The sequence below is a fragment of the Eleutherodactylus coqui genome, chromosome 13, assembly GCF_035609145.1.
Source record: "Eleutherodactylus coqui strain aEleCoq1 chromosome 13, aEleCoq1.hap1, whole genome shotgun sequence".
NCBI classification, from domain to species: domain Eukaryota; kingdom Metazoa; phylum Chordata; class Amphibia; order Anura; family Eleutherodactylidae; genus Eleutherodactylus; species Eleutherodactylus coqui.
This window is the reverse complement of record NC_089849.1, coordinates 16,799,894-16,823,923: the sequence shown is the minus strand read 5'-3', so window position 1 is coordinate 16,823,923 and position 24,030 is coordinate 16,799,894. Positions and strand designations below refer to the sequence as shown.

At 45.6% G+C, this 24,030-nt stretch overlaps 1 protein-coding gene across 1 annotated transcript in view; it reads right to left on the bottom strand.

Moving 5' to 3' along the window:
- Positions 1-2,722: 2,722 nt before the first annotated feature.
- The window catches only part of COL9A3 (collagen type IX alpha 3 chain), a 41,170-nt gene continuing 19,862 nt past the window's right edge, over positions 2,723-24,030 (bottom strand). Inside the window, exons 8-32 of the mRNA XM_066587901.1 lie at positions 23,789-23,842; positions 23,065-23,118; positions 22,649-22,690; positions 19,695-19,751; positions 18,989-19,042; positions 17,930-17,983; positions 17,724-17,777; positions 17,532-17,585; positions 17,275-17,328; positions 16,867-16,920; positions 16,581-16,634; positions 16,235-16,288; positions 15,775-15,819; positions 15,628-15,681; positions 15,353-15,406; positions 14,507-14,560; positions 13,928-13,999; positions 13,303-13,338; positions 8,401-8,445; positions 8,064-8,096; positions 6,665-6,811; positions 4,217-4,271; positions 3,758-3,940; positions 3,537-3,614; positions 2,723-3,425 (exon numbers count right to left, since the gene is read on the bottom strand). Of these exons, the coding sequence (XP_066443998.1) occupies positions 3,244-3,425; positions 3,537-3,614; positions 3,758-3,940; positions 4,217-4,271; positions 6,665-6,811; positions 8,064-8,096; positions 8,401-8,445; positions 13,303-13,338; positions 13,928-13,999; positions 14,507-14,560; positions 15,353-15,406; positions 15,628-15,681; positions 15,775-15,819; positions 16,235-16,288; positions 16,581-16,634; positions 16,867-16,920; positions 17,275-17,328; positions 17,532-17,585; positions 17,724-17,777; positions 17,930-17,983; positions 18,989-19,042; positions 19,695-19,751; positions 22,649-22,690; positions 23,065-23,118; positions 23,789-23,842 (1,677 nt within the window). The 3' untranslated portion in view covers positions 2,723-3,243. The remainder of the gene's footprint in view (positions 3,426-3,536; positions 3,615-3,757; positions 3,941-4,216; positions 4,272-6,664; positions 6,812-8,063; positions 8,097-8,400; positions 8,446-13,302; positions 13,339-13,927; positions 14,000-14,506; positions 14,561-15,352; positions 15,407-15,627; positions 15,682-15,774; positions 15,820-16,234; positions 16,289-16,580; positions 16,635-16,866; positions 16,921-17,274; positions 17,329-17,531; positions 17,586-17,723; positions 17,778-17,929; positions 17,984-18,988; positions 19,043-19,694; positions 19,752-22,648; positions 22,691-23,064; positions 23,119-23,788; positions 23,843-24,030) is intronic.

Sequence of the window (24,030 nt, the reverse complement as noted above, 5' to 3'; positions counted from 1 at the left end):
TGTGGTTCAGGATGTATGGCTGGGGCTCCATACGGCGAGGACATCATTTGTAGCACCCACTTTGTCAGACAGAGGACATTTGAACCAATACGGATGTGTATGGGTTTGGCATCTGTTGTACATATTACAGATTATTTACCATAAAAAGCATAGAAAAGCCAAAACCGAAACCAGGAGATACCAGCCTGAGCTCCTGTCTTGGCGATGACCCCAAATGTGACCCGTTACGGTGCTCCTAGAGGTTGTCTCCCGCTCTCTTCACAGGCTGAGTGGTGTATATAACTACACGGCTGATATTTGCCCAAATTATTGCTCAACTGAGCGATTTAGGGCGGCTGTTGGCCCTTGTACACATGGCCGCAGAAGTCGCTCATTTAATTGTTGAGCGACTGCCTGTTACAGAAATGGTGGCGGGCTGGACCAATCCCGTCCCACTCTGCCTCCATCCACTTGAATGACAATCGCTCCTGTATAAAGCAGAGCAGCCATAGTCGTTGGATCGGCTGTTGGGCACTTATGCGTCCGTCATGTGTAAAGGCCCCTCCCGTATGGTAGTTACCTCTGTAAAAAGCAAAGTGACAATCTCTGTGGGCCGGGAATTCGCCCCAGTGCTTGTGGTTAGTCTGTATCCATTACCTGTGTAGGAGACTAACATAATTAACAATGTTATGCCACCAAACCAGTTATACCCTATCTACAGGTCAGGGGCTAACTTACCGTTTGGTGTGGGTCCAACTGCTGGGACTCCCATCTTGAAGTGAGGGTAGGGGCGGTTGCACATGCGAACCGTTGCTCCATTCTTTTCCGTGGGACTACCAGGGCTAGCCACATTCAAACTCTTGGCTATCTCCATTGAAGGGCATGGAGCCGCAGCGCACATGTGCCACCACCGCTGCACTCACTTCAGGACGTCCCAGAGCCATGTCAGAATCAATTGGTGTTCCAGTGGTTGGACACCAACCGATCAGCAACTTATCCCCTATCCTGTGGATAGGAAATAACTTGCTTTGGTGAGACAATCCCTTTAAGTAATGTCTTATTATAATATTAAAGGGGTTGTCCAGTTGTAAACTATTGATGGCCCATTCTCGCAATAGGTCATCTATAGAAGATCAGTGGGTTCTGTTGTTAGGGACTATCGCCGATCAGCTGTTCTTTGGGTCGATGTGCTTGTGCATAGAGCTGATTTCTGCAGGAAGCAGACAGCACTGCAATGGCCCAGCTTAGTATTGTAGGCCAAATTCTAATTGAAATGAATTGGAACTTGGTCTGCAATACCAAGCCTGGCCACTGCAGTGGGAATGGAGCTGTTAGGTTCTTGCAAAAATCAGCTCAGTGCTAGAATGCATTGGCCGACAAGCAGCAGATCAGCGGGGGACCTTGACAACAGACTCCTGACAATCTATTATTGGTGGCCTACCCTGAGGCTAGGCCATCAGTAGTTTATAACTGGAGTAAACCCCTTTAAGATTTTGCATGACTCAAGGTCTGACATCTCCAGGTTATTTTTTTGATCTTTGGAAGAAAAGTTTTATTTATCCTAAGTTATAGAAAGAGTTTTTGTTTTGTTATATAATATTTATTCAGTTTGTTAGGACAACATGCAAGTTTTCTGCGATTGCAAATCTCATGAAGGGGTGTCCAGTATTACCTTCTTGTGGGTGGTTTGACTTCAGTCCTTGATGAGCTGGGCTCAATAGACAGTGTACAAACCCAACCACCCACCAGACTAGCACACAATGGTGCTTATTCTTCAAAACGGTTCCTAAGGAAACGGGGAGATGTTCCTCATGGCTACTTAATTATTCCTGGACAGAACCTCCATACTTAGTTTGTCAGAAATGTAATGGTGGTTTACAAGGAGTTCTGACTGTGCTTCCCTTAGTTCATGGGATGTGCAACTGCCATGGATACCTTTTACACCTCTATCTATAGAAGCTCTACAATATAGAAATGTGATGCAGTTATAATCCTCAGTTAGTGGTCTCCAACCTGAGGTGAGCTGCCATGGGTACCATACATGCCCCTATCCATAGAAGCTGATCAGTATAGACGTGTAATGCTGTTATAATCCTCAGTTAGTGGTCTCCAACCTGAGATGAACTGCCATGGGTACCATACATGCCCCTATTCATAGAAGCTGATCAGTATATTAGTGTAATGCTGTTATAATCCTCTGGTGAAAGAGGTACTGCCATGGGTACATTTCATATCCCTATCTATAGAAGCTGATTAGTATAGAAGTTAAAGTTGTAATTCTCTGGGTTAGTGATATCCAAGCTGAGATGAAATAGGAACTGCCATGGGTACCATACACACCCCAGTAATAGGCAGTTCACTGTCCATAACATTGATCTAAAGCTGCAGATCTCAAATGATTGTTAAAAATGATAGTTAGAGTTGAACAAGTGTTATTGAGTAGCTGTATTAGTAGTAACAATAGTAGTAATATCTTCCTATGAACCATCCCTGTTGTTGTGATGGAGAATATCCAAAGTGTTGTTAATAAATAGCAAATGTGTTGACCAGTTCTTTTCCAGGTGGTGAAAGTGGCTTTATTCAGTCATTACATCAGATGAAGCAACAGGCTTTATTGTACATACAAGTCACCAAAATAAATACTAATCGTCTTCGGTTTGCTGATATTCACAAAGTAGTTTGCAGCCATTTATTTTGTCCAATGCGTGAGGGCAGGGCGCTAAAACAGGACATCATATGCACATGACTTAAAAAACGGACTCTTTATTTTTACAACACATCATACAGTACTTGGCTAGGTCTCGGAGATGGGTTGATTACAACATGTCTCAGTCACACCGCAGGTGGTGGAGTAGGATTCTCAAGATGGAAAATTGGAACCAACTGGTATCCTATGGAATTACCTATGTACACTTACCTCTAGCAAGGCTAGACTGCAAGAGAGATGGGTTTCCTTGGTCTAAAATGTTGGGTGGACAGCTTGGAACCTATAAATGGTGAGCAGCGTGCCAAGGAAACATGGTTGAAAGGAAGGACAAGGGGGAAGGGGGTTCCAGACAGGTAAGTAAGGGTAATAGTGAACCTAAAAAAAATCATTGTCTAGAATACTGTAATTCAGATGTACTCCAATTTTGGTGGAGCCGATGCCTAATTCCTTTCTTGGTTTTCATGAAGGTCCACCTCCCTGTAGGTCTTCTACAGGATGGTCTTCCATACAACAGGGCGCTGTATTAAATAGTTCCTTCTCTGTGTTCATTGTGGTCTTTACGACTTTTTGGCACCAGATTTTCCTGCAGCAACTGCACCTTGGCATGCGGATGTGTCACATATTCCAGGAGTTCCTTGAGCTCCTATTGCACCATTTCTTCCAGGCTCACCGGTGTGACCAGGCTCACCGTGGGAACCATCCCTGCCGTCTATGCTTATACCGGGTACTCCTTGGGCACCTGGGAATACAGCAAAGAGCCTTGTAGAAATGATTCTACCATGTAAAATTTAAAGACTCAGATTAAGAAAGTGGGCAGCACATAAATGCCCCACCAGTGGTATGAATATACCTTGCTCTCCTTGATCACCAGGTGGTCCATCAATACCTCGGCCAACTGGTCCTTTGTCTCCTTTATCACCTTGATTACCTACAACATGAGAAGACTGATCATTAGGTGTTGCCCTCCCATAATTTCAAAAGACTTTGACTTCTTAGGAATAATCCCCCTTCAATGGACTATGGAAACCAAAGACTATCCTAGTCTTCTTGTAGGCATCAGCCTGCTCTTACCTCTTTGACCTGGTAATCCCAACTCTCCAGTTGGCCCTCTGTATCCTGGAGGTCCACGACTACCTTGATGTCCTACACGTCCAGGAACACCTTGAGGTCCGGGTGATCCAGCAGGACCTGGTCGACCAACCAAGCCTGGAGCCAAGGGTCTTCTTAGATTAGCTGCTAGTTGCGCAATTTGATCTGCAATGAAATGGAGCAAAGAAGGATGGAACACATTCTTGTGGCAAGCAAAGGTTGTCCAACACACTGCCGATGGTAACCAATCACATTTGAGCTGTCCTTCCCTTTGAACCCAGGTTAGAATAGGAGACCTCCATAGTAGTTACATTAAGTCTATAAGGACCCAGGAACTAGACACATGGATCCGGCATGGTCTCCCGTGTCCAGCTTTACCCCTGCAGCTTGTCACAGAGTGACTCTTGCTGAGTCCAGCATCGACAGTGTAGAAACACTCACCGTGGATCATTCCACCGCACAGCTCCCGGATGTGCTGCTCACTGGCCAGCTTGCCCTAAAAGACGAAAATCATATACTATAACTCATTACTAGTAAAAATAGATTGCAAGCTTAACTGGCCAAATCAATAGGAATAACTGGTTTGTCACATTTGTTCTAGTCTAGGTCATTTTTCTTACTTTCATATCTATGTGCATTTTTGGGAACCTTGTCATCCATGGCATTAAAGGGCATGAATACTTTTGCAACCAGCCTAAGGGCTTATTCACACGTCCATATATCAGCGGGGTTTTCATGCCCAGTCCCTTTCTGCAGGGGGAGGAGGCAGGTTGGGCTGGGAGCAGTGCACTGAGCTCCCGCCCCTTCTCTGCCCCTTGCCACTGTTTGCAATGGGAGGGGCGGGGGTGGAACTAAGCTGAATGATTCCGAGTCTGCTCCGCCTCCATTCACAGAGTGACGCTCGTTCCTGTATAAAAGGATAGGAATGATTATCGCTGCGCCCGACAAGTCATCCCGTGTAAAAGGGCCTTTACTGTGACATAATGCACATCACAACCTGATACACCGAGAGACTGACAATGCATGGGGTCTGCGGGAGAACGGGCGCGCTGTGAAGAAGGAGCTGTCTAACACACTATGGCTTCTTTTCTTCACAGCATCAGGAACGGAGACCGGAGAGATATATAAAAATGTCAGGAGAGGATATTAGGGGAGAAATGTGTATATATATTTATTTATATCCCCTTAGTGACGGCCCCATAGTGTTTTTACGTCTCCCTCTATACAGCACCAGCGTCAGCTGTTTATTACAGCTGACACCTGCGGGCAATAGCTGCAAATGGCCGTGCGGTCGATCGCGGTTATTAACCCTTTAAATGCCCCGAACGATGTTTGGGGGTCCTGTACGGTCCCCCCTGTGGTGAGATCGGGGGAGCCGTGAAAGGCCCCAGGAGTGCCTATCAAGCCATTCCCGTGGGGTGGCTTGATAGACTGCCTGTCGAAAAGCAGTATGACGTAATGCTATAGCATTACGTCATACTGCAGTAGCGATCAAAGCATCGCTGGTTGTGGTCCCCCAGGGGGACTGAAAGAAAGTGTAAAAATAAGAAGAAAAAAGCTTAACTAATTATTAAAAAAAAAAGTAATAAAAGTTAAAAAAAAAAACCTTTTGCCATATTTGCAATAAAAATAATAACCCAAAAATACGTGTTTGGTATCGCTGCGCCCGTAAAAGTCCGATCTATCAAATTAATGTATTATTTACTCCGTACGACGAACGTGGTTCAAAAATAATAATAATAAAGAACGCCAGAAATTCACTTTTTTGGTCACCCTATCTCCAAGAAAAAATGTAATAAAAAGTGATCAAAAAGTCAATTGTATGCAAACATGGTAGCAACGGAAACTACAGGACGTACCGCACAAAATGAGCGACATAAAAATAAAAAAGTTATTGTGTGCAGAAAATAGACACAGAAAATAATTTTAAAAAATTAAATATCTTAAAAAAAATACAAGTAGTACAGCAAAAAAAAAAAAAAAACTATACAAGTTTGGTATTGTAGTAATCGTACTGATCCATATCGGGTTATTTTTGTTGCAGTTTGTGCGCCGTAGAAACAGGATGCAACTGAAGACGGATTTCTCAGCTACATCTTCTAGCTGGGGTTTTCTACCCAAAAAATGTACAGAACAGGCTGATAAAACACTACAAAGATGCTTAGGTTACTCTAATGAAAAACTTCCTATCCTTTTGCGTATACAGATCCCACGCCAACCCATGTCTGTCCGTGCTTACAAGCTAGAAGGAAACCCTATCATTTGGATCTGAGTAGTTTGAGTCTATAGTATTAGACAGGCTGATACAAATATGTTGTACATAAGCACAGGCCATGGTCATGGGGTCCTAAGGACTAATTCCACACGGACGGGCATAAGTGTGCATACATTTACCTACCTTGCACTTTAAATGGTTATTCCATTTTTGGCATATATCTGTGTCCAAAGTGGAATAACCCTTTAAAATTCCTTATTCCATAAAATTCCATAATAGCCTTATGAAAAGTATGTCAAATTTCCTGTCCTGTTGGGTTTTTAAATAAAAAGACATTTACATATCCTCTGCAGGAAGTGGATAAAATGGGAAAATGAAAGGGGTGCTTATACTTTTGCCTAAGTCTACAGGCATTAGATAGATGTGTGTCTGCATGGAAGAAGCATAGACTGTACATAAAATTACACTGAGCGACATTTGGTCATAGAGAGCAGATCTTGGGGACATCGGTTGGGGGTTTGGGTGGCAGAGGGCAATGCTGGTTGACAATTCAGCATCTATAAAGGCATATTATATGATCTAGGAAAGCTGGATGGCAGTGCCATGGATGAGATGTCAGATGGGCGGTCACCCGGCTGTCCTAGAAACACAGATGTCTGCAGAAAGTTACTTACAGGAACGCCAGGTTTTCCTGTGATGCCAGGGACGCCTTGTTCTCCTTGGAAGCCCATTGGACCTGGTGGGCCGGGGACTCCTAGTACACCAGATGTGCCGTTGGGTCCAGAAATACCTTTAGGACCGGGTTCACCTCTCACTCCTGACTGATAGGAAAAGAAGGAGCAACATAGGAGTTAGAAGTAAATACTCTGCACCCAATGACCATTACATGCCCATCTGTAGACCATTCCCTTGCAAGCTCTAGAGGGCTGGTACTATGGCATAATTATATGGGTACTACTATATGGTTGTGGGCTGACTTACTGGGTATGTAAGGTGGGCTATAGGCTTCTGCCCACATATCACTCAGGCGATTTACCAGAGTTGTACAAAGGGATGATTATTGGCTTGCGGGTTGAGGGTAGCGATATTTCTCAGCGCAGTTTGTGATCTGTTCGCCTGCTGCTGTGGTGAAAGTGTATGGGGCGCAGACAAATGGCACCATTGGGAATAACCGACGTAGATACTGTGGAGCCCCCGGGCCATTGATGTGAGGCGAATGTCAGCTATGAAGGTGCGCGAGGGCCGACTAATACACTACAGTGGAGCAGCTCCCCGTGAAAATGAGCCAGAGGGCCACCTGACGTGTCTACACAACAGTTCCCCGAACCCTCCTGTGTACGGGGCTCCGAAGCAGACGGATGGTCACTGCACCAATGCTAACAAAGGTCCATTGGAGGAAAAGGCTTCAATTTGCACGGTAGTATCGGAATTGGACAACCGCTGACTGGCAAATGGTTGCCTTCTCTGATGAGTCAGGTTTTCTGCTTCATCGAATGGTTGGACGTTTGCATGGAAGAACACAAGCCGGTGGCAGCAGCGTTATGCTTGTGGTGTTCTCTGGGCCATTTATCCCTGTGGAAGGCACTCTGACATGATCTGGTTATGACTCCATCCTTGTAGATCCAGGACACCTATACATGCTATCTGTCTTCCCTGCGGCGGATGGGATCTTCCAGCAAGACAATGTAACATGTCCCACAGCTAGAAATGTCCAACAGTGGTTGGAAGAGCGCAACTGAGACTTCCCTGTCCCTTAATGCCCCAGACTTGAACCCAATTGAACCTCTGTGGGACCACCTCAATCGTCCTGTTCACTCTTTGGATCCTCCCTCACGCTGGAGGATTTACTGTGGGATGCAGTCAGCATGGATCCAGATACCGGAGACCACCTACCAGCACCTTACTGGGTTACTCCGGTTTTCATTTAAAGGGGCCATCCTAGAGAGGCTGGTAAGTAGTGGCGCGGTCTAGGATGGGCCCTCAGCCCGTGGCACCAGCGTTACCGGATCAGCCATGACTGGATCTCTCTAAGCCCAAGCGATATGTGATAAAACATTCACAAAACTCTCTTACCTCTCCTTTCTGTCCAACCGGCCCAAATGGTCCCTACAAAACACATAGAAGAGCAAGAAATGAGCAGCATCTGTGAGTTACACCATCATAGATGTCAGAAATGTCGCACACAATATGGAGGTTGTCATCAATTGTACGAATTCAATAGCAGCTAGTAGAATTCCTGAGGCGAGAGGTATTGTGGACCTCGTACCTCTGACCTTTTTAGCACTTGATGTGCTGATAACAGTAATCGTACTCGGACCCCCATGTATCACTCATGGGGTCCATGTGCCCTGCGGCCTCCATGTGAGGACACGGTCCGTGCTGATGGGTATCCTGGACCCTCGTTACTTACCATCTCCCCTCTGTCTCCTGGCAGTCCGTCAGCTCCAGCCATGCCCTGGAAATAAGTAAAAGAAATTAGACTCGCAAGCGTATGCTGGCCACATTTCATGCATCCCCAATATGGACAAGCGTTACGGGCCTGTGATTGGGGGCGTTACGGCTGTCATTGTTATGGGGTCAGTAAGATGCTGATATAGTGGTACTGTTATGGGGACGGTGGATAGCTCTATTATCTGTCTGGCACTGTTGTGGGGCACTTGGTGCTGTTATGGGGACACACTGTCAGTGTGAGCGGGACTCTGGGGGATACTTTTAAGGCTGTCAATGTGCGCTCTGGAATTGCCAGTCAGCATGCAACAAACTCCCCACCATCCACAACTTTTTCACTGCTAAATCTCTAAATCTGCTCGCTCTCACAGAAACATGGATGCAGCAGTCTGACGCGGCCTCCCCTGCTGCACTGTCTGACAATGGCCTGCAGTTCTCCCATACTCCAAGACTGGAAAACAGGCGAAGTGGAGGAGTAGGTGCTCTTCTCTCCGCAATGCACCTTCCAGGTCATTCCCCCCTCCCCCCCCCCCCCCCCCCCCCCGATACCCTCACTCACTTTCCCATCGTTCGAGGTACATGCCCTACAACTTCCTATCTTGCGAAATTCAAACCCTCATCTTAGGCCGGCTTCACACTGGCGATAGGCTTTCTTGCGATGCGAGAGTGAGTGAAAATGCATGATAATGAAACCAATGATTTTCAATGGGTTTATTCTCATGTGGGAGGTCTTCACTCAACCCTCGCAGCGCTAAGAAAAATCTGCGCTATCGCCCATTGTTTTTACTGGGGCCAGTGGCAGCAGTGCCAGACCCATTGAAAACATAGGGAGTACATCACGCTCCCCTGACACAGCTGTGACAGCTATGACAGGGGATTCCTTCATCCTCGTGGGGATGAATCCCCTGCCACAGCTGTGGCGGAGGTCGGTGATGCTTTCCTATTGCTTTCAATGGGGGCAACACTGCTGCCACCCCATTGAAAGCAGTGGGTTGCAAGCAACCCCCGCAGCGATGATTTTCGGGGGAGGGCTTGAAATATAAGCCCTTTCCTGAAAATCATCCCTAGTTGTAAAAAAAATAAATAAATAAATAAAAAAACTCACCTAGACGAGCTGTCCAGCTCTTCTCTCCATCCCCAGCAGTCGTCTTCTGTCTTCTGGAGGCCGGGGATTGATAAATGGCTGAGCAGTGCCTGTGATTGGCTGAGCGCTGTGACCAATCACAGGCAGCGCTCAGCTGTCATTCAATGACTGCTGGACACTGTCTCTGATTGGCTGAGCACTGTGATCAATCACAGGCAGCGCTCAGCTGTCATTCAATGATTGCTGGGCATTGCCTCTGATTGGCTGAGCGCTGTGACCAATCAGAGGCAGCATTTTCTGGAGGCAGGGATTTTTCAAACCCCGGCCTCCAGAAGAAAGACGAAGACTGTTGAAGAGAAGAGCTGGACAGCTCGTCTAGGTGAGTTAATTTTTTTTTTTTTGCAGCTAGGGATGATTTTCAGGGAAAGACTTATATTTCAAGCTCTGCCCCGAAAATCATCACTGCGGGGGGTTGCAACGCACTGTTTTCAAGGCGGCGGCAGCAACGATGGCCCCATTGAAAGCAATAGCATCACTGACCTCTACCACACCTGTGGCAGGGGATTCCCTCATCCCCACGGACCTCGCGGGGATGAAGGAATCCCCTGCCATAGCTGTCACAGCTGTGTTAGAGGGGCGCGATGTACTCCCTATGTTTTCAATGGGGCCGCTGCTGTCGCCACCAGACCCATTGAAAACAATGAGCGATAGCGCACATTTTTCTTAGCGCTGCGAGGGTTGAGTGAAGACATCGCAAGTGAGAATAAAACTATTGAAAATCATTGGTTTCATAATCATGAAGCTGCACCCCTTTGACCCAAGCCATCCAGTGCAGACCTCGGCAACCCTGCTTCACCCTAAGCCCCCCCCCTTTCCCCACCTCCTATGACGAATCTCAGTGCTGAAGAGCTGACTACTTACTTTAAAAGAAAAATCAACGACATCCGGCTGGAAAAATCTCCCAATCTCAGACTAGCCCCAACCCTAGTCTTGTCAGTAACCCTACATACTGACTGTACTCAGACCAACGACAGAGGAAGAAGTCTCCAGGTTGCTTTACCCTGCTTACCCCACCACCTGCGCTAGCGACCCTCTCCCCTCACACCTCCTCCGGTTCCTCTCCCCGATGGTTATCTCTCATCTCACCACTATCTTCAACCTCTCTCTTACCTCTGACATTTTTGCCTCCTCATTCAAACACGCCATCATATCCCCACTGCTAAAGATACCAACTCTTGACTCGACCGATGCTGCCAACTACCGACCCATCTCAAATTTCCCCTTCATCTTCAAACTACTAGAACGCCTGGTTTACTCCCGCCTTATAAGCTACCTATCAGAAAACTCTCTTCTCGAGTCCCTACAGTCTGGCTTCCGCCCCTACACTCGACAGAAACTGCTCTGACTAAAGTGTCAAATGACCTCCTGACGGCCAAATCAAGGGGGGACTACTCCCTACTGATCCTCCTCGATCTCTCCACAGCATTTGACACTGTTGACCACAAACTCCACCTTGCTATGCTTCGCGCCATAGGCCTAAAGGACACTGCTGTCTCTTGGTTCTCCTCCTACCTATCTGACTGCTCATTCAGTGTATCCTTTGCTGGCTCTACCTCCCTTCCTCTTCCCCTTGCTGTTGGGGTTCCCCAGGGCTCGGTCCTTGGCCCCCTTCTCTTCTCCATCTACACTGCCCCTATTAGACAAACCATCAGGAGATTTGGCTTTCAGCACCATCTCTATACTGACGACACTCAGTTATATACCTCCTCCCGTGACATCACAGCAACATTCCTCCAGAACGCCACCAACTGTCTCTCCGCTGTCTCTAACACTATGTCCTCTCTCTACCTAGAACCTCTCAAGAACTGACATTCTCCTGTTTCCGCCGTCTACTAACTGACCTCATCCTGATATCTCCATCTCAGTGTGTGGCACCATAACTCCCAGACAACACACCCGCTGCCTTTGGGTTATATTCAACTCTGATCTCTCCTTTACCCCCTACATCCAATATTACACACGAACATGTCAGCTGCACCTCAAGAACATCGCAAGAATCCACCCCTTTCTCACCGTGGACACGCTAAAAACACACGCTGTTGCCCTCATCCACTCTTGGCTTGACTATTGTGACTCGCTGCTGATCGGCCTCCCCTGCACCAGACTCTAACCTCTCCAATCCATCCTGAATGCAGCAGCCAGGCTCTTCTTCCTGTCCAGCCGCTACTCGGACGCCTCTGCCCTTTGTCGGTCACTGCACTGGCTGCCCGTCAAATACAGAATCCAACTCAAACTCACCACTCTCATCCACAAAGCCCTCCATAGCACTGCACCGCCCTACATTGCTTCCCTCATCCCAATCCACCACCCAGTCCGTGCCCTCCGCTCCCCCAATAAAATCAGACTGACTGACCCTTTAACTTGAACCTCTCTCTCCCGCCTCCAAGACTTCTCCACAGAGCAGCACCTGTCCTCTGGAACACACTACCCAAAACGATCTGCGCAATCTCTGACACACAAAATTTCAGGCGTGCTCTAAAAACGCACCTCTTCAGGGAGGCATACCACATTCCCTAAACAAACCCCTCTGTACTCCCCCTGATAACATGCTCTCAGACCTACTGACTGCAATCCCTGCTAGCCGTAATCATCTGCCCCCTGCAGTCACACCGATTCAGCCACTAGAAAGCCTGACCATTGTCTGTGTGTATAGCATCCCTCACTCTCCACCTCGCCATACCGTGCACATCTCCAGCCCTCTACCTCCTGTATCACCCCATTATTTGTAGTATGTCAGCTCGTTGGAGCCCCTCACCCCTACTGTCTCCATAAAGTGATTACTAGATGTAACTGTGGTTTTGTTTTCATTCCCCGTATCTTGTAAGCGCTGCGGAATATGTTGGCGCTATATAAATAAAGATTATTCTGAGGCCACAATTATTTGTAGGGGTTTTCTGACTTTCACTGTCATTGAAAGCGAGCAGCCTGATGTAGTTCTGGGGGCACTGCCATAGGGCACGCCGATGCTATTGTGGCACAATTATGGGGACAGTTTGGTTGGTAATGGGACACTGATGTTATGCAAGCACTGTGAGGTTAGACTGATTGCCACGATTATGGGGCACGTTGCCTCTCACTACTTTGGAACGCCTTTACTCTGCTGTGAGTGCACTTTTATGTGGCTGGTCTCACTGGCACTGTTATGTGGCATTCTGACTGTCACTGTTGTGGGGCACTCTTACTCTATTGTATGGGCACTTTTGAAAGTCAAGTCTGGTTGGCACTGCTATGTGGCATTCTGTCTCATTGTCATGGGGAAATCTAAATATCCCCGCTATGGAGAACTTTTACTTGGTTTTGTGAGCACTATTATGGGGTCAGTCTGGTTGGCATTATCATGTGACATTCTGGATGTCACTGTTACGGAGCATTCTTACTCTGTTGTGGGGGCACTTTCATCAGGTAAATGTGGTTGGCACTGCTATGTGCCATTCTGTCTATCACTGTTATGGAGTAGGGCTACTCTGTTGTGGGGGCACTTTTATGAGATCTGTGGCATTCTGACGATTACTGTTATGGGGCACTCTGAAGCAGTTATGGAGTCACGCTGGCTTATACGGCTGTGGTCTGTATTTTGGGTGGGACTTATGAATACCGTGGTCTAGAATAGAATATCCCTGAGAGGAGGCCTCTATGTATGGCAGCCATATTGGTTGCCACTCAGCTTCTGTTTCCATTTCTGACACAAGTGGATGACTTTGTAATGTTGCAGCTGCTCACCTGGTTGCCTTTGGGGCCGGCAGCTCCGACAGGACCCTGGAGGGCAGAACATAATGAGGTTAAGCTGTGACTTCCGTCAGACATTCCTGCACAACGTGTGTCCAATGCTCGCTGGATTCACTGCTGATTAAATCAGGGTTTTAATGAGGGATTAGAGGGAGTTGAGCACCTCACAGGCCGGGTGTCAGCGCCGGTCATTCTGCATGGTTGGACCAGGGAGCTCCATCACATCCAACTAGCAGATGACAAGGCAGGTCATAACCCAGATGCAGCTAAATGTAGGGTCAAAGTGGAGTCACTTAACGAGCCCAAGGTTGGCACATGGCATGTTCACCATCCATCTATCTTTCCTTGCACAATTTAAAGGGTTCTCTCATCAAAAAAAACCCCTTTCAAAAAGCAGCCGCCTGGACCTCGCTCTCGGCGCCCTCCGGCAAACAGCTGATTTTGCAAGGGGAGACTACAGCTGCTGCAGGGGAAATACAATATTACATGACGGACATTCATTGTGGGCACCGAGCAGAAGACCCCTCTCTATGATGTCCATGGATGTCTTAATAGGATACATGGACTGGGGTTGGCTTCATGACACGAATCCTCAAAATATCTTTAATCAAACAATTACCCGTTCTCCAAATCCACCACGGATTCCGGTAGGTCCAGGTAAGCCGGGGTCACCCATGTTGCCTTTTGGGCCCTGAACCAGATAAAGAAACATTGAAAAATATATAATTATTATAACATTCATTAGAATTATGCAAATTCATACCACAAAATTTAAGTTGCTGACCCCTAACATGATGGTAGGTCAGAGGCATAATGTGAAGGTCTCGGGCCCCATTGCAAAATCTATATCAGGGCATCTCTCCTGCCTTGGGCCATTGCAGCACCAGGGCCTGAGTAAGACTGCTAACTCTACACCCACTATAGCTACATCCATGATACAACCCCTTAGCTTTGATGCCTCATTGTGTTAATGAACCCCCAACACAGTGATGCATCTTATCATGTAGTCCTGGTTGTAATGACAATGGTGCTGTGACATGCGGGTCCCATCTCTGGCCCACTTCTGGGTTTATACCACCGATTAGAAGGCAATGCAGGATACACAGTCCAGCCGTCCCTCCTGTCTGCCTGGAAGTCAATTTCATAAGAAGTCAAAATTGTACTATAATATTTTGATGTGAAGCAATGAACCACTGACCTGGAAACCACGAACTCCAGGGGCCCCAATAGCTCCTGCCAGACCAATACCACCCTGAAAAGAGAAATACATGTTCAATCACATAAATGAAGAACTTGAAGGCGTCATCTCAGTTTATCCGACAGGAGAACTTCCTTTGCACTTATGTCCATTTTGGCCTATAAGTCATAGAAGAATTACATGCAACTTCTATGAGGCCCATTGGGACTGGGGTCCATAGCTTTAGCTGAACCTAAATTACTTCCTTAAGGGCATTTTCACCCTGCAGAGAGCTCCTCTAACCGTAAGGTTAGCAAACAAGCAAACTGAGAATACTTTGAGCATCGAGAATTTCCTTTTCCATTTTTAAAGGCCCGAAGTACATCTCCAGAGGTTTCATTATGACCAGGTAACTCATGTGTCTAGGGAGGTTATTGCACTCCAGCTAAGGAACAATTGCAAACTCATGGACTGCAAATTTGGTTTGCGTGTTTATTAGGTCATTGTTAGTGAAGTGGGAGATAGCTGGCTTGATGACTGTAAAGTTGAGGCTCTCCATGGTTTCCCTCTCTTCCCCATACAATAATTGGACCTATTGTTGACCTCTAAGTATAGTCCACCCCATTGAACCCCAGCCAGTTCGTCAGCCGTCTCCCTTTATGTGATGTCCTCATGCATCTACGTTCATCCCTGATGACCATGTTGCCTATTTGTCACCCATCCTATCCCATATGTGTGGTAATATCACATCCAAGATCTAGTTCTTTTCTGATGTCCATCTTATGGTGTCCACACCTGCTCCACTAGATGGTAATACCACTGACAGATCAATATTAAAGGCCATCGGGAATCAACATGCCCACTTACCGATCCTCCTCTGGGTCCGGGTAGTCCTCTCTCTCCTGGAGGTCCAGCTTCACCCTGGAACATAAGATAAACTTCATGACTTAGCTTGGAGAAACACAAGATGTTATAGCTTGGTACTTCAACTCTATTATGTGAATTCTCCAAAATTCAGTTATGGGGGTACAGATTGTAGGAGTATGACAATATTGGGGTTTATCTTTGTTTGGACCTATCTATTGTTTGTCTGGTAGGAGTGTGGATAGATGCATTGCAGTTGGGTGTTGGTGGATACATACGGGAATACCTGGCTCTCCAGAGGGGCCGGCTTCTCCCAATTCTCCGTGACTGCCCTGAAAGAGGAATAGAGGTCAAGAATATAAGGTCTCCCCAAGAAATAGACAAACGCTATGACATGATCATGGGTGATACCTAGAGTCACTTACCAGTTGACCCTTCTCTCCCTTGCTTCCACCTGTGCCAGGAAGTCCCTAATGGTACAAAAACAATTAATATAAGAGATAAGTAAGTAATCTTAAGTAAGATCACCTCTTAACTGTGTCATCATAGTTGGTGTCTAACACATTTTAAGGTTCTCCAATCACCAATTCCACTGCTATGGAGCTTTGCTGCTTCTATTTCCATCTTTAGACATGGAGGACCATTGATTAGTAAAATAGTCCTAGTGCATGAAACCCAATACTGGAATTCCAGACTAATGGAGTTGTAATGGAGTTATATTATATGGTTTACTGGTATTTCTGTACAAAGCCTGATTGACTCTGCTGGATCCTGTAGGCACATAACCCCTGGAACTCAATATCAAGCCTCCATAGAAACCATTCCTCAATAGATAGAACTCTTGTACTACCCTTCAAACAGTCAAAAGGAGTCTAAAATACTTACAGGGAGTCCATTTGGTCCCTTCTCACCAGGAACTCCTCCCCTTCCACGATCACCCTTAAAACATAAGAGGCAAAAGTTAATGGCTACATGTCATCATTGAGGAGATACCATAAAGTTTGTTTATAAAACAAGGAGGCATTTGTGATAAATGGGTCGAGAGCTTCCATGTGGCATATGTAGGGGCACAGCAATGAGAGTCCACCTGTACCAGCTCCTTCTTCTGTTTGCAAATCAAAGTGGGCTGGACTCTTCGCCATTGCATTTAACAAGTTGACCAATCCTAATTCCACATAAATCAAATCTCCTTCTGTGTGGCTTAATCCATATCTTCCCCAGCAGTACAAACCTTCTCACCGTCCATGCCATTGCTCCCGTCACGCCCATCCTTTCCAGGCATACCCTACAAAAAGACAAATTGCCAAGATCAATAATGCTCCAAAGACAAACTCACATTTGAAGATCATGATAGGACTTGATAGCCTCAGGAGTGCGGTGCAATACAAGTCAGCCATATGGAGAGACCAGATCCTCCATTGCCGATTATTTTTGCTCCATGCATATTGCATCCCCCAGTAAAAAATTAACACCATAAGCAAAAGCAGCCACAGCACAAAGGGTCTCTGATCACTTACCGGCTCTCCTATGGGTCCAGAGCCGCCTGGCATGCCCTTGGGACCGGCTCCGCCCTACAAAAAAAATTGCAAAACCCATAATGAGTTCTGTATTTGACTACACGTTTACATATATGTGAATCTACGGACCCTGAAATCACAGATTGGGATTTTGGCTTATCCCTTAACACATGTATGTATAATATGGTGCCCCCAGAAATATAGAAAGATGAAAGGGAGAAGGGTCATGGGCACAGGCCTTCTACTGAGAAGACCCTAAATAATGAACCTTGACCCAGACTGCTAATATCCCTTCCATTCATCTATACTTGTGGTTGATCCTGAAGTCTGGAGAAACCATAGGGGATTCAAAAAGTTCAAAAATAAGCAACAATGGGTTAGCAGCACTTAGATGTGGAGATCACTTACAGTGTCACCTTTAGGTCCAAAATATCCCTGGGGTCCTCTTACTCCTTGATCCCCCTGAAATGACACATATTGACGATTCATGGTTCTTGAAGAACTTTGAGGTCAGAAATGTTATGGTAACTCTAAAGGAGAAAGTAAGAGCCTATTCGCTTTACTGATGCAGATTAGGGAATTGCTAGTTATGCAGTTTATTTTATAGGGTTAAAGAAGGAATAAGCACTCAGAGGAAGGGGAACATGCCTCATGTTCATACGTACAGCTTTCCCAGGTGGTCCTGGGACACCAGGGGGTCCTCTAAATCCAGTGGGTCCCTAAAAAAACCCAAACCATCAAGTTCATTAGCTATAAAAAATAAGAAGCCCCAGCTACAACTCCCACTGTTGAAGCATGATGGGAGTTGTAGTTTTGCAACAGATATATAGAGTTACATCCCTGTATAGAATACTCACCCTGTCTCCTGCCGCTCCCTGAGGTCCAACTAGGCCCCTTGGACCTCTTAGGCCCTGCAAAGACAAAACACATGGACACTTAGTTCTGCTTATGGCAGGTGAAGAACTGGTTTCATGATATGCCAATCATAAGTGCCTGGGACTTGTAGTACTTAATTGTTTACATATCTCAGTTGATGATCAGCATATCATGAAGTGTTATTTACCTGTAAGCCAACGCTTCCAGGGATTCCTGCGGGTCCTGGAGGACCTGCCTCGCCCTGCGGAGAAAAACGTAAAGTCATCGGTTGGGAAAAATGTAAGAAATTCAGTTGATGCTGCAAATTAGTTCTAATCTGAACACTAAAAAGAAGACTGAAGAAATAAATTAGACTTTCCTGGTCATAATGAGCCAACTTTTGATGATCTGCGCTGAGCTTATGTTGCCATCAGATTTACATGTGCTCCACAAAAGACTAACGCCGTACCAAAAATTGGTACGATTGTTGTATGGGGTGAAGCCTTTGGGAAATTATTACTCAACCAGGGTCAACTATGCAGGGCATAATGGGGTAGGACTTTAAAGACCCCACAGTCCCAATCCCACCCCATGCAGATGAATGCATCCATCTATGGACTCTTGGTTGATGCTACTAGAAGAGCAATTGCTGTCCATTCCAATCCTCTTCTTGTTAGCCAAGTGCCTGACATTAACTGGTGTAACTGCAACAAACATGGTGACATAACTAGTCCTATCTGTTACAGGCCGTGACATTGCTATCCCAACGGCCTACGTAGCAAGATCACAAGATCTTGGAGGTCCATAATACACAATTGAGATCATCGTGTTCACTCTATGGATCCTTCCCCACCCTCCAGCAACTGTGGGATGCAGTGCAGTCAGCATGGCCCCAGATACTGGAGACCACCTACCAGCACCTTACCGGGTCACTCCCAGCCCATCTTGCTGCTGTCCGTGCGGCACACGGCGGTTACTCTGGATTATAGCTGGTGGTCATAATAATGAAACTCGACGTAGTATAACGTTTTTTACTGTGGCTAAGGACATCCAACATCTACCACTACTGCTGCTAAAATAACGGTATTCTCCTGGTCAAGTTTGGATCCCTACATGAGCGCCTACTATGCACTGAGTAATAGTCATCTTGTACTGATGGGCATGAGCTACAGATAAGTTGGCTGTTATTATCAAGGGCAAATCTTGCAATTAGGCCCCATATGACTATGCCCTATTCTATGAAGAGCCTTGGACATCCCAGCATTACCTTCTGACCATCCTTTCCAACTTCTCCTCGTTCTCCTTTGTATCCAGTGTGTCCCTGTAAAGCACAAGGTGGGGCGGTTAATAGCTGGACATGACAGATCAAACTCAGAGATTAATTCATCCTAAACGGACCAGTAAGAATTCCAACTTAGCGGAATCCAGTAGATCTAGTGAATCAAATATCTAAACCATGAAAAAATTAAGTGGATCCAGTGATCCACGTAAAAGCAGTTAGATCACATTCTCCAGGGTGTCAAAAAAAATAAACTTGAGTAAGACATAAGGAACCAAAGAACACTGTAGGGCACCCATAAAAGTCATGGGGGTGCAGAACACCGCTAGTCCTCCATACTGGATAGAATTTGGCTCTGGTTTATCTGGGGTCCCACTACAACACTTAAGACTCAATTTATAGGGGGGATTTAATTTTGTAACTCAATAAAAACTACCAGCTTGTAATCACCCATTTCTGGACAGCATAGACTATTCAGTAGACTACCATCCAATCACATTCATTAGGATTAAACAGGTCAATTGGACTGGCAGATGCTAAAAAGGGAGGGGCTTATTAAAGAGGTGTGGTTAATAGGAAATGCAAATAGCCATTCACAGTGATAGTCTGTAGCCTGATCTATATAAATGGGCTCTTAAGGAGCAACTATGTGGATTATATTTCTTCAAGGGTTCCAATCACTTCAGCAAATTACCTTAAATCCTGGCATTCCCGGGGGGCCAGGAGGTCCTGGTGGGCAAATAGCTGGACACTAAAGAAGAAACATACAGGGTTAAAAGTACGTCACCTTCACCTTCTCACCTTCCAGTCAATCATTACATGTCATAATTAAAGATCATCGAAAAAAATAATGCAAATGATAACCTGAGAAATCCTGAAGATGTAGTCATTAACGAGATCCAGTGACTGCATATGATCTAGCCACTGGATCTAATCACTGATAAGATCTAGTCACAAGATCGACTCATGATAGGGTGTGATCATTGGATTTAGTCAGTCATTAGTGGTATCTAGTCGAGGGGGCCAGCTATTGATGAGATCTAGTCATTGACAGAAGCTAGCCTTTGACTGGATCCAGTAATTGACATCATTGCCTGATAAGTTCTAGCCACTGAATGTAGTTACTGACAAGATTTATCCACGGGATCTAGTCATTGCTAGAATACAGTCACTAATTAAGTTATTGGATCTATTCATTGATCAGATCAAGTCATTCCCTGGATCTAGTTATTGGATTCATTCATTGGCAGAGGATAGTCATTTGAATCTAGTCATTGATGAGATCTACTCGCTGATTACATTGAGCTATTCATAGGGTTTAGTCACGGAGTCCAGCTATTGAGAAGAGTTAAGGCCCATTTACACGGGACGAGCTCTCAGGCAAACAATGTCCGACAGTGTGTCGCAGTGAAGCTCGCTCCTGTGCTGATACACTGGAGCGAGTGTCGCTGGCATCGCGCAGAGCGTAGCCAGCATGGAGGCCCAACTCCATTTACTGTGAGCAAACAGTGGTTCAGAGCTGAACGACCGCTGTTTACACTGAGCGGCTAGTCGTTCAGGTTTCTGCATACATTTACACGGGCCGACTATCATTGAGCTTGATTTTAATGATCAGCGAAAAGAGCCCGAAATGCGGGTGCCCCGCGCCCATTTACACGCACCGATTATGTTAAAATGATCGCCGATGAGCGAAGATTTAGCAATAATCTTCCAGTGTAAATGAGCCTTAAGTCACTGGATCTAATTATAATCATTGATGGGATTTACCGTAGTCACTGACTGGATCCAGCCGTTGATAGGATCTAGTCATTGGATTTGTCATTGATTCGATCCAATCATTGACAAGATCAGGTCACTGGACCGAGTTATTGATAAGGTGTCATCATTGGATGTGGTCATTGACAAGATCTGTCTGAAGGATCTAGTCATTGAAAGAATCTAGTTATTGTTTGGATCTGTTCACTTATATTAAGTCTCTGAATCTAGTCACTGATAAGATCTACTGTAGTAATTGACTGCATCTAGCCATGGATAGGATCTAGTCTTTGGATAAGGCTTTAGTCCCACGAGTGCATATACACTGCGTTTTCACACTCGGGCGCATATACGGTACCCATGTGAAGCATTGGTTTGCAATGCATTCGTTAACATAGGCGATTATACGGCGGGTAAATACACCGGCAGCGCAATAAATAGAATATATACGCGGCCGGCGCATATACGCTCAGCCAAAACATAGTTCTAGAATTATGTTTTGGCCAATATATGCCGGCGGGTCCTATAGACTTCTATGGGAGCCGGGAAAGAGAAGGGAGGGGGAGGCATTTTTGCAGCGTCCAATGCTGTGAAAAACTTACAAGTGCCTCTATATAGGCATTGGAGGGCATCCTGGGGATTTTGGCAGAGTGAGGGTTTTTCGGGGTGCGGCGTATTTTTTCGCTAAAAATGACGCTTGCGGTCGAGTGAATGGTTGAGAAAACACTGGCCGTGATCGCGGAAAAACGCCCATTCAGGCGCTTATACGGAGCGGGCGTAAAAACTCAGTCGCCGTTTAGGCTCTCGTGTGAAAGAAGCCTAAGACTGAGTCATTGGATTGAGTCATTAATAGGGTGTAGTCCTTGCGTTCGATCATTGACAAGATCTTGGTGAATGGATCGAGTCACTGAAAGAATCTAGTTATTGATTGGATCCAGGCATTGCTATTAAATTATTGGATATAGTCATTGATGAGATCTGCTGTAACCTTTGGTTGGATCCAGGCATCGATAGGATATAGTCATTTCATTAAAGGCCCTTTTAGACAACGATTTTAGCTCAAAAATCACTCAAAGCCATCTTCTGAGCGATAATCATTGTGTCTAACTGCACGGCATTGTGTTGAGCCGTCGCTGATCTTTCAGAATGCTGAAAGATCAGCGATCAGTTATCAGGAATTCACAGCGGGATACAGCTGATAGTATAGTTTCATCTGTATCCCGCTCCCTGAAGACAGGCGGGGTATGAAGAACAGAGCGGTCCAGCTGTGTTCTTCATCCTCCGCTCAGAGCGCTCAGCTGTATAACAGCCGGGCGCTCCAAGCGGGGAACAGCTGGATGCAGAAGACAAGCGGCCCCGCTTGTCTTCTGTATCCCCCACTCGGAGCGCAAGGTGATCGTTCAATGTTTGAGCGATCGCCGTGTGCTGTAAAAAAAAGCACACAACGATTATCGCTCAAAAAAAAGCAATAATCGTTGTGTCTAAGCCAGGCTGTAGGAATGAATGAGATCTAGTTATTGACAGACTAGTAAATGATGTGATCTACTCATTGACAATAGTTAATAGGGTGTCGTCATTGGCTCTGGTCATCGACAAGAGCTGGCCAATAAAACTTATCATTGAAAAAAAATCTTATTATTGATTGGATCCAGTAATTGACAAGATTAAGCCACTGGATACAGTCACTGATTCTAGTCATGAACAAGATCTAGTTATTGGATCTAGTTATTGGATCTAGTTATTGGATCTAGTTATTGGATCTAGTTATTGGATCTAGTTATTGGATCTAGTTATTGACAGGTTCTAGCTATGGGATCTAATCATTGATATAATATGGTAATGGTTCTAGTCACTGATAGCAGGAGATTAACCAAAGGTTGAGTGATTACTTACCTGCAGGTCTCCATTGCGATCAGGAACAACGCCAGCAAGACCCTACAGTAAGAGAAAGCAAAGACTATGAGATGAATGAATAAATGAATGAAGCCACAGGTAACCCTACCTGTTAAGGTGTCCAAACACACTAGATAAAAGTTGGCCAAAACTATTGATTTTGGTAGCCTCGGCTGACTAATGTGTATGGAGGTGTCCGACTCTCCTCTGGTGACAGATTGAGAGGTAACAAAGGATCAGGCTGTTGGATTTCAACATGTCAGATCCTTTGTTTCTAGCAGAGGAGAGATGATTGGCAGTAGCTTATTCCCCTCTCCCTAACAAAAACACACAATTGGCCAAGCCCAATGTACGTGTACAAGGGAGTCTGGGGGAATAGTTGTTGGCCGAAAGACTTTTTTTTTAATGTGACTTACTGGAGGGCCTGGTGGTCCTGGAGGCCCAGGAAGTCCAGGTGGGCCAGATGGTCCCTGAAAAACAATGACAGATATGAAGCAAACACCAAAAAAAAATATTTTTAATTCCTATAAAATACAGGAAAGGACTTTAGCTTCTTCCATCAAAATGCTGTTTTTGAATGTTTCAGAATACATGGTTTTGAAAGAATATGGAGGGATGTATTCTGTACCATGTGGTGGGTATTTTATTCATAGGACTTACATTGTGAACCTCGGGGTCAAATTATAGTAGGGGCAAATAGGCGATTGTCTTGGTGCCTCCACCACTTTTTCTTTACCGTGAGCAGGTCAAGAGAGTGTGTGGAATCAGTGAAATGTGTAGATGCATTGGATACTGTATTTTGGGGCCATGACTTTCATAGCGTTATTTCAAGCACTGTGTGGTGCTAGTGTTTGAGGATTGTATGGCATTCGTACAACTACAGATGACCAATAAGTAGATAAAAATACTGGAAAGCCAGGATTATTAGAGGGCAGTAACATTTCTTTTGAAATCACTGACCTTCAGTGTCGGACTAGGGTGTATTTGGCCCACTATAGTAAAAATTCTGAAGGCTCAACCTCAAGTGCTTCAAAGACATCATGAGCTCCACTATTATGGTATCAGAACCGAGACTCAACTTGGTGCAATGCCAATGTTCTTGAATTCCTTAAAGATTATAGATACGGAGAAAGGACTTACCGCAGGTCCTTGGAGTCCTTTACCGCCTGGTAAACCACTTGCTCCAGCAAGACCCTAGCAGAACATTGAGGACACTAATTAGACTAGGATAGGCAACTAAGAAGGAGAAAATACAGACCCAAGGAGGTGACCAAGGAAAGAAATAAGATAGTTATTATCAAGAGGTATGGATATCAGATGGACAGACCTAGGAGGACAGAAGTGGAGCCCAGAGCAGAGAAGTTCAGATGGACAGGCAAAGG